At 44.9% G+C, this 10,472-nt stretch overlaps 1 protein-coding gene across 1 annotated transcript; it reads left to right on the forward strand.

The window, feature by feature from the left end:
* The first annotated feature begins 608 nt into the window (after window positions 1–608).
* LOC100732727 (putative RNA-binding protein 15B) lies at window positions 609–4,934 on the forward strand. The gene is made up of 3 exons (XM_013143759.1): window positions 609–627; window positions 1,307–1,548; window positions 1,583–4,934. Exons 1-3 carry the CDS (start codon window positions 609–611, stop codon window positions 3,416–3,418), a joined length of 2,097 nt encoding a protein of 698 aa, XP_012999213.1. The 3' UTR covers window positions 3,419–4,934.
* The last annotated feature ends 5,538 nt before the right edge of the window (window positions 4,935–10,472 follow it).

A 10,472-nucleotide genomic window follows, 5' to 3' on the forward strand; every position in this document is an offset into this window, starting at 1 on the left:
TTATATTCCCCTCCTTGGCTGTTTTTTCCCCTGTAAGATCAAAATAGCAACAACAGCACAATAACAAAAGGAAGATATGATTTTCTTGACTACTTTATGGAGATTTTAAAGTAGCTTAGGTACCGTGCTTTAAGTGAGATCTGAAATGCCAAATTAAGTGCTCTTCTGAGCTCTGCAGTACACAGAAGTGTATATGGAGATAACCTTGGTGTGAAGGGCTTCTCAAACTGTGCGACCATCTTGCCAATTTCCAATTCTTCAAAAATTCTTTTTTTTGGGTTCATAGATCTAGCTGTTCCTCTTTTGTGGTGAATAGATCACTGCTACTGAAGTCTAAAAAGTTTGTGTTAAACACCTTAATATTTGTCAACATCAAGAGGCCTGCTTGAGTTCCCACCTGGTACTGCCAGTCAGCTTAGGGTTCTTTTGCTCAGTTCAGATGGCAATCATGTAGTGGCCAACTGCAGCTCTTCTAATAGTTCTGATGTTACTAGGGAATACTGGACGCCAACAGCGGACACTGCCAGCTGCTGGGCACTGCTGCCGCCAGTCATCACTGTCCATACCAGCTTGTGCTGAGTACCATAGCTGGGTCTCTGCCACTGGCGATGGGACACTGGGCACCAGGTAGTGGACCAATGCCAGAATATTGCTGGTGTCTATAACTCTTCAGTATTAACAGCTCTGTTTTAGGAGTATTTTTGGAGGCCACACTACCTGAGAAATAAGTCACAAGCAGGTTTACAGGAACATTAAGGCAAGTCTTTGTTCTAACAGGACCTGTGCTGAGCTAGTTACACAAGAGGGAGGCTTCCTGGACTGCAACTCAGATTAAGCCTGGGGTGCTACTTATGTAACCACTAGCAGGCCTGTTCAGCAAGGGTGAGGGATGAAATCAGAGAATCTTCCGTGAGGCTGCTAAGAATGCTGGGTATACAAATAAGGACCCAGATGCCACTCTTCCTGATCTTAACCACTCCCAGGTGCCCGGTTCTCAGAAGAGGCTGGAATGGGGGAAGGGGCCCATATTGCCTGCCAGCCCGCTCTAGCAGTCTGACGCCAGGGAGGACACTGAAGCAAACTGTCTCAGGCCATTGGGGTGCAAGGGGAGCAAAGGTGAGGAAGGGGAGGGGCGTGCTGGCCGTTAGCCAAGCCACCTCCCTCCCGGTAGCCGGCAGCCTGGCCTAGGGGCAGATGAGGAAGACAGGTGCACGGCTTCCACAGACGCCGCCCTCACCGTCGCAGGCCTCCCCGAGCCCGGCCGCCTGAGCCCAAGCGGCGGGTTGGAGCCCCGCGCGGCCCGCAGAGCACGTCGAGGACCGGCTCTTCGCGCTTCGGGCAGCTCGGCTCGCTTCTGTCGCGCGCACCCGGCTGGGGTGCGCGTCCTACGTGGCCTTGTGCCGGGCCGCGAGCAGCCCTGAGCGGCCCGCGGCTGCTGCGGAACGGGACCCTGGGCTGAAGGGGGAGCCCGAGGGCCTGCGAGGCGGAAGCGGCGGGAACGGCGGGAGCAGCAGCAGCAACGACAGCCCCAGCAGCCCCAGCAGCCCGGTTGCAGCAGCCCCAGCAGCAGCCCCAGCAGTAGCAGCAGCAGCGCCCTCTCCGCGCCGCCCGGGCCGCCCGCCCCCGCCGGCCCGCTGGACTCCCCGCCCCTGCCCGGGCGTCCCCGGCCTCCGCCTCGGCCCAGCAGGAGCCTGGTGCCCGCTTTGCCGCAGCCTTCGTCTCCGCCGCCGCCCCGGATCACGACCGCGGGCGCCCCTACGACCTCGCGGCGGGATGCGAGGGCGACCCGCGGGCCACCCGAAACCTGCACATCGGAAACCTGGACCACGTCGTGTCGCAGGGGGCGCTGCGCGGGGCCTCCGGGAAGCGCGGCATCAGCGAGGAAGTGGCCGGCAAGAGGCCAGCCCGGGGGCAGGGCGCGGCCCGTGCCTTCCTGCGGTTCCGGAACCTGGACATGGCCCGCAGAGCTAAGGGGGCCATGTCATGCCGGGCGATCGGCAGAAGCCCCATCAAGCTAGGTCCTGGCAAGGCCAGCCCCACTACTCGCCTCTGGGTGGGTGGCCTGGGACCCAACACCTCGCTGGCAACCCTGGCCCGGGAGTTTGACCGCTTTGGAATCATTCGGACCATTGACCACGTGAAAGGAGATACCTTCGCCTACATCCAGTACGAGAGCCTGGACGCTGCTCAGGTGGCCTGTGCCCAAATGAGGGGCTTTCCTTTGGGTGGTCCACACCGCAGGCTCCGAGTGGATTTCGCCAAAACGGAGGAGACGCGGTATCCCCAGCAGTATCGACCCTCACTCCTCCCTGTGGATTATGAGCTTCTCACCGATGGGTATCACCGGCACCCAACCGTCGACGCACACCTGCGGGTGCGAGACAAGAGCCACCCGTACCTGTACTTAGACAGACACCGCACCTTTTTGGAAAGAGACTGGATCGGTCCCAGGAAGAGTGCTGATCACAGAAACAGCCTGGAGGGGTATAGCCGGTCAGTGCATAGCCACAGTGGTGAGCACTGGCGTGGGGAAGGGGACCGAGGCCTGTCCAGGATCTGGGAAGATAGGTGGGAGGACAACCGCGGGAGGACTCCCCACTGTGCTTACAAGGAGCGGAGCTGGACCAATGGTGTTGGGCAGCAGTATGGCTATGAGGGGAACCATGCTGGTGCAGGGACCAAGGAGTCAGTCAGCAACGCCCTCAGCAGCAGCACACCCAGGGCCCAGGAGTGGGGCCACCACCTCCACCTCGAAGCTCCAGATTCTTTCCATGGCGAGAAGACAAGAGAGAGAGAATGCAATTATTGGACCAGTATGGCCGAGCCCAAGTCCCTGGAAGAATCAAAACCCGAGACCAAAAAGCTTACGACCCTTTCAGAGCATGTGCAGACGTTGCAGCTGGGTTGGAATGGGTTTCTTGTGTTGAAAAACAGTTGCTTCCCAACGTCTATGCATATCCTAGAGGGGGACCAGGGAGTTATCAGTGGTCTCCTCAGAGACCAGACTTCTGAGAGCAGGCTGGCCCAGCTGAAGATCGCCCAGCGCCTTCCACTGGACCACCCCAAGTTCAAGGACGTCACACAACGCATCAAACAGGGGAGCGCCCGTGGCTTTGCTGTGCTCCTGGCCACCCAGTCAGTCCCCAGTGGGCCTGGCACCGAGGGAATGCCCACCGTGGAGCCAGACCTAAAGAAGCGGCTTCTCAGGAACCTGATCTCTTACTTGAAAGGAAAGCAGGCTGCAGGGGTGATCCGCCTGCCTGTGGGTGGGTCCAAGGGCAGAGGCCTCAAGGGCATGCTCTATGCCTTCCCTCCCTGCCCCTTCTCGCAGCAGTACCTGCAGTCGGCCCTGAGGACACAGGACCAGCTGGAAGAGGAACACATGCTGATAGTGATGATAGTGGCAGGCTCGGCCTAGCCCAAAGCTGCTTTTTCCAGTACCTTGTCTGTGTCACAAAAGCAGTTACTTTAAAATCCAATTCCTTTTAGTCTGTTAGTCTGGCTGTTAATCTGTATGTATGATAACTAATTTTATAAGGAATTATTATTATTATTTTAAGAGCAGAATATATTTATTGAGAGAAAGCAAGCTTCTGGCTGGGGGAGAAACAGAAGGGTCTTGAGTGGATTACCAAAGGTTTTGTCTTTTCTAGGGGATCTTCTAGAGTAAAACCACAAAGTGCAATAGGTCTAAGCAGGGGGAAAACCTGGGAACTCACAAGGCAGGTGGGTATGAGGGGAGACTGAACTATAGCCAACCAATAAGATTGGTTGTTCAGATCTAATTGATTGAGTCAGGGACATATAGGGAAGCGAGTCATATCACAAGTGGGCATGCTTAAAAAAGCAGTGACTCCTGGCTTCCTCAAGGTGATCCATACCTATTTAGAGTATCAATTCTTGATGTTTATATGTAAGAGTGTGCTTGCATTTGTTTTGTCTTTTGTCTTGATGTCTGGCCTCCTGCAGGAGGTGTCTGTCTTCTCTAATTTTACCAGGTGTCTGGTCTTCTGCACTGGCCTCTTCAGGGACCTAGACCTGTCTTGACTGCTTGTAACATTTCTGTCTAACTCAGCTGCCTATAACAAACCCTCCCTCCCCAAGAAGTAACCCAAACTGCCATGATGGAGTAATGGCCTATGACTGATCTGGCTTCTTTAGGCTGAAGGGGGTACTAGTTATTGATCGGCAGTCAGGGATATCTGCAGAGGTTCCATCTAAAGGCCCTTGATAAACGCGAGGCATTTTTATCTTGGAACACATACGGCTTTAACTCTGGAGCATAAATAAGAATTATTTCTTAAGGTAAAAAAAGCTTAAAGATAATGCAATTCTGACCATTTTTCTCTTCCTTTTTTCCATTTTCCTCTTTCTTACAGTATGATTTTAGTTGCAAAAGAACATTGTAATTAATATTTCACTCTATTCCATTTTTGCTCTTGGAAGTAGATGGGTCAAGCGCATATGCAGAGAAATATCAAATGTCTTTTTTCAACATGGAAGGGTCAAACATCTTCCAGTGATTAAGAATGCATTCTACAGGAGTCAGAGATTTTAGCATTGAGTGATGGATTTAGCATTGGTGGATGACCTCCAAATGACGTAGGGGAATGAAACTCCCAACCTGCTAGTTGTTCAGTACAAGTTCAAGTTCTCTAAAATCGAAGAATGAATTTTAGGAATTTTAGATTAGGACCAGAATATATTTATTGAGAGAAAGAAACCTTCTGTCTCAGAGAGACACAGAGGGGGGTCCCGAGTACCTTTTACAAAGAATAATAAATAAATGAATATGATGTTAGCAAAAAAAGAGTGTGTTCTGCACAGCAGCAAGGAACAATGTGATGTGTATATTTGCCGATTCTGTACCATGATGTCATCATTTTGTACTGTGAACATGCACTATGAAAAATTAAAAAAAAGAGAAAAAATAATCTGCCTCCTTCTCTACCTGTTCTTTTGATTTGAATTCTCTGCTGGATTAATTTGGTTCATTTGGTGGGGATCAAAGCTTTGTCAATAACTAAAACTATGTTCTTAGATTTTTGGATGCTTGTTTTTTTAACAGTATTTTTTTAGGACTCCCAGTATGTTGACTGTCTGCTGTAGCCTGCATTTTTTTTTCACTAATATTTGGAAAGTTGTCAGTAAAACCTTTACCAGAAGATGGATTTCTAATAAAAAGAGAACTGCAGGGGCTTTATTTAGACAAGAAAAGGGGGAAAATTATAATGACCCAAGAAAGAATAGATTTGTATTGCTGAAAAGACTATGAACCACATGTTCTGTTTGCTGCATTATTTCTGGAAGATATCCTTGGCGAATCTTATTTATCTATTACATACATTTATTTTGGTGATACTGGGGACTAAACCCACTGCCTTGGCGCTATGCCATACCCTCACCCCTTTTTCTTTTTCTGTTTTGAGACAGGGCTTCACCTGGGTGCCCAGGCTGACCTCAAGCTCTCAATCCTGATGTCTCAGCTTCATGAGTAGCTGAGATTACAGATGTACACTACCATGCCAAGTTTCCTTGGCAACTTTTTTTTTGGTACCAGGGATCGAACTCACAACTCAGTGCCACTGAACTAAATTCCTGGCTCTCCCTGGCAACTTTTAAACACTCACATTCTCATTTTTGGGGGGATTTCTTTAGCTGTGCAAATGTAGCGATGTGAAAATTGCAGTTGGAGAGGGCGAGAAAGAATCCTGCTCCTCTGATTGAAAACTATTTCTCTACTCTCCTCTTTTTTGATGTCTTTGAAACAAACTCTCTCCAGTTGACTCAGCTGCCCCAGTTGGACAGTGTTACACACATTCAAAGGAATACACACTTCCCCATCCACACAACCACATCAGGAGGTTAGAAGTATAACTTTGACTCAGCAGGGGATTTTCTATTCACATGCTCCACATACACCAGGTGCCAGGCCCTGGGAACCTCTTCACACTGGCCCACAACTTCTCAGCTGTGCCCAAACCGACTGCTCAGCACATTGTTCTGAGGCCAGCTTGGATCTCAGAGTGTGACAGCCACCCATTTGTCCTGCCACATGCTCTGAGATGACAGATGTCTACAAGTCAATGCCTAAGGAATGGCACCCTTCAATAGCTAGGAATCTGGAATATCCTGTTTTTGAAGATTTTTCCTAGATGCCGTAGATGATGATTTTGTTCTTCAGTCATTCTGATAGGACCTGGATCATGCTGTTTCTGATGAAATATACTTTGGGCTCCATTTAACTATATTTTGAAATCAAAGTGCATGTGTGTGAAAGAAATGAAAGTGATTGAAGTGTGACTGATCATAGTGTTGGCATCATTAATTAGGAGCATTTTGGTGAAAAAATCAGTAGAAAACCCAGTTCATACTGATTTAAACAATAAAAGAAATCCATCCTGTCACATAAAAAGTTTTAAGGTGGTCCTTTGTTGTCAAATATGTTTCTGGGCTTCATTCTGAGGGTACAGATGATTGTACCCAGAAGTACAGGAGCCCCTGCTGGGCATGAACCAGCTGGTCCTTGGAACAGAGGGAGAGTTAATCTGCTCAAAACCATTTTGCTGAGAGTTGGGTAGGAATGTTACGCACAGGAAATTTGGAATGTTGTTTTATCAAAATAAGAGTAAATGTATGCAAGAAGACAAAAATAACCAACATCCCTGATTGGGTGTATTGACTGGAAAACTATAAGCTATTCAGAAAGGTGGGTTGGGGAGTGCTTGTGAAGGGCTTTGTGAAGGTGTCTGAACAAGGAGTCCTTTGAAGGGTTCCAGTCACCACTTCTCATCGACGTCCACAAAAGCTCTTGGGGATTTAATATCTAATAATCGTTTTACAGATAAATCTTTACGTGTGTGGAGTTAGAAGTTTAGTCAGTCAGTATTTAGGTGCCTAGTATTTTTTAATTGAAAGAGAATCAAACCATACAAAATAAAACAGAATAAAGCCAATCAAAGCAAACAGCAAAAGTGATACAAGTCTGGGGGTTTAGCTCAGCGGCATAAGCGCCTTCCTTGAAAGTAGGCAGTCGTGCCCTGTTTCGCTGTTATGCCCTCTATTATCTCAATCTCCACTCCATTATTTACTTTTTTATTTTTATCCATTTAATTAAAGGGAAAAATATAGCAGGGTATAATATAGTAACCCACTTTGACTTTTTATTATCTCGATTTGAAGCCCTGTATTACTCTCACCATCTTGTTTTTGACTGAGGTTCCTCTATTCTGTTTTGCTGGATAGTATCAGGTTCGAAAGTTTAGGCATCAGCTGAGAAGATAATGAGATTCATTATAACGCCCATTCTCGTTGACTTTTATCTACTTTTGAAGACCTACAATATCTCCAATGTTTTGGTTTTGTCGGTTTTATTCTTTACGGTTTTGTTCAATTGTATTACAACTAATGATATAGGCAATTCTATTAGAAATAGCGGGAGGCCTTATTGTTTCAAAAAAAAAATTATTTAGTCATTTCTTATGTTTGTCTTAATTAAAGAAAAAATTCAAAAAAATTAGGATATATAAATAGTAACTCTTTTCGATTTCCTATTAACTTGTTTTGAAGTCCTGTAGTACTCCCACGATCTTGTTTTGACTGATTAGACTCTGTTCCATTCTATATGATAGTATCAAATTTGAAGACATAGGCAACTACTTTGAAGACAATAAGATTCACTAAGATACCCATTCTGGTTTGACTATTGTCTTCTTTGGAAGTCCTGTAATGTTTACAATGCCTAAGTTTTATTGGTCTTGTTCTCTACTGTTTTGTCCAACTTTATAATATCTAATAAGATAGACAATTCTTTTTAAGGAAACAAGGGACAACGTTGATAACCATTGTTGATAAACTTGTACTCTGTTCTACACCATGTGCTACGTCTATCCTTGGTATTGACTGACAGCTTTGTTTTGCCATATTTGACTGTATTCTTCCCCCCCCCCCCAAAGAAAGTAATAAGCACTAAGGAGTAATAAAATCCAAGATGTGTAAATTTTGTTGTAAAAAAGAGAGGGGAAAAAAAAAAAAGAAAAGGAGCTCTAACGGATATAACAGCAAGTGTGTTTGGGGGTGTTAAATAGCTGACTTTATCAATGTTTTTGGAACATTGAACACAGCTGTTTGCAGTCTCCCTGTTTGAATGTCCACCTTGTGTTCTTTGATACTGTGATTTGAGGAACTATTTTCAAGAAAATAGTGTGTAATCTACTAGCAGGTAATTTCTTACTGTTATGGTTTTTTGTTTTGTTTTGTTTTGTTTTGTAGTTCTGTATTGCGTGTACCCTTACGCCGCTTTGGTTTGTTTTGTGTTTTTCTCTTTTTCCTCTTAAATAAAAAAAAAAAAGAAATAGCGGGAGGCATTATGGTAACCATTGTTGATCACCTTGTATTATGTTTTTATATTATCTATTATGTCCACCCTTTTGACTTGACCGATTCTGTTCTGTTATGTCACATTTGGTTTTACTCTCTTCCAAAAAAGCAGTAAGAACCGTGGGAGCAATGAAACCCAAAATGTGTAATAGTCACTATACAAAAGAGAGGAAAAGAAAGTGCTCTAAACTATATAACTGCATGTATATTTAAATGTATAAGATAGAAAATGATATCACAGAGTTTTATTGGATCATTGAACAGAACTGTTTGCAGTATCATTGTTGGAATGTCCACTCTACAAGCTTTAATTTTGTGACTTGAACAATTATTTCTAAGATGGCAATATGTAATCCATTAACTAGTGATTTCCTACTGCGCATTTTTTTCTTCTGTAAATCTGTATAACTTGTACCCCTTCACTGTTTTTTTTTTCTTTCTTTTCTTTTCTCCTTAAATAAAAAAAAAAAAAAAAAAAAGAAAGTAGGCAGTCGTGAGTCCGATCCCTCGTACCGATAAAAAGGAAAAAGACAAAAACAAAACAAAACAAAACAAACACCAGTTTCGACTTGAAAAGTGATACAAGACCTCAAGGCAGGATAATAGGAAAACAACCACTAATGCCATAATGCCTCTTGTTATCTTCAAAATTGCTGCTCATACTGTCAGACACAGTAAAAACAAACAAAACAGTACAGAATAAAACCAATCAAAACAAAACAGTAAAATGGACCAAAACAAAATAGAACATTATTGAATTTAAAAAACAAGACAGAAGAAAATCGCCCATAGTTGCTATATTGTATAGAGTTATCTTCTAAATAGACACTCAGACTCCCAGCTTTAGGCCTATAAAGTCAATTCAATAATATAAGCATTAAATTGTTTTTGTGCCTCAATTACCATCAACTCAGTCTGAGTTTCTCTGAATTAGATGGTTGCTTGGCTTTTCTCTCTCCCAGCCTGTTTGTCCGCTGGCTCACGGGAAGAGCACTTCCTGTTTTTCCTCCCAGCCCACAGTTACTGCTGGCCCATGGAAAGGGCATATCTTTCTCGCTAGTATTTTATTTTTATTTTTGTTTTTTTCCCTTAGTATTTTATTTATTTATTTTATTTTTGTCTTTTTCTTTTTAATCGGTACCAGGGATCGAACTCATGACTGCCTGCTTGCAAGGCAGGCGCTTATGCTGCTGAGCTAAATCCCCAGCCCTCCCTTAGTATTTTAGTCCCAATACTTTTGTTATGTTTGGAATATTTCACAGTTAAAAAGTGAAAATAAAGCACTTGGTAGAGATTTTTTGGGGAGGGTGATTGAGATACATACACAGCTCTTCTGAAAAATAATTTTGAGACAGGGTTTTGCTGCATTATCCGGTCTGGTCTTGAACTTTTGATTCTCTAGTCTCAGTCTTCTGAGTAGCTGGGATTACAGGCATGTACCACTATGCTTGGCTTGGCTTGGTAGATTTTTGTTGTTGTTTTGAGACAGGGTCTTGCTATGCGGTTTAGACTGGCCTTGGGCTCACTTTGTAGCCCAGGCTGGTCTCGAACTTGCCACAATCCACCTGCCTCAGCCTCCCAAGTGCTGGGATTACAGGTGTGCCCCACCACACCTAGCTTGGTTTGGCTTGGTAGATTCTACCAATGCATCTCCTTCCTAGATGCAAGGAAGATTACACTTCCTAGTCATTTTGAATTAGGTCGGTGATATGATTTGACTGTGAACCAAAATGACATATGTGTCTCCCAGGCTGAGGCAGCAGAAGGCCCTATTCAAACTTTGAACACTCCCTTCCTCTTCGGATGATAGTAGAGGCCAGATATTGAGGTGTTGCAGCTCTTAGAACAAAGCAGCCTGGATCAATGTATCAAGGTATGGATGTCAGCGGCTGTAGGGAGTCATCAGATGTTCTGCTTTTCAGTTTCTGTGTGTAAAGTACCCAAAACTTACTGACCTAGAGTTTTCAACACTCTCTTATTGTATTAATCATCTTTCCTTTGGGATGCAATGGCTAACACAACTTAAAGTTTATTCTAGCCCAGGGTGTCAGAGGTCTCTGTCCATATTAGGCTGGCTGCATTGCTCTGGGCCT

This window comes from Cavia porcellus, unplaced genomic scaffold (genome assembly GCF_034190915.1).
Source record: "Cavia porcellus strain 051 isolate PalLab524CR breed Dunkin Hartley unplaced genomic scaffold, mCavPor4.1 scaffold_10, whole genome shotgun sequence".
Taxonomy (NCBI): domain Eukaryota; kingdom Metazoa; phylum Chordata; class Mammalia; order Rodentia; family Caviidae; genus Cavia; species Cavia porcellus.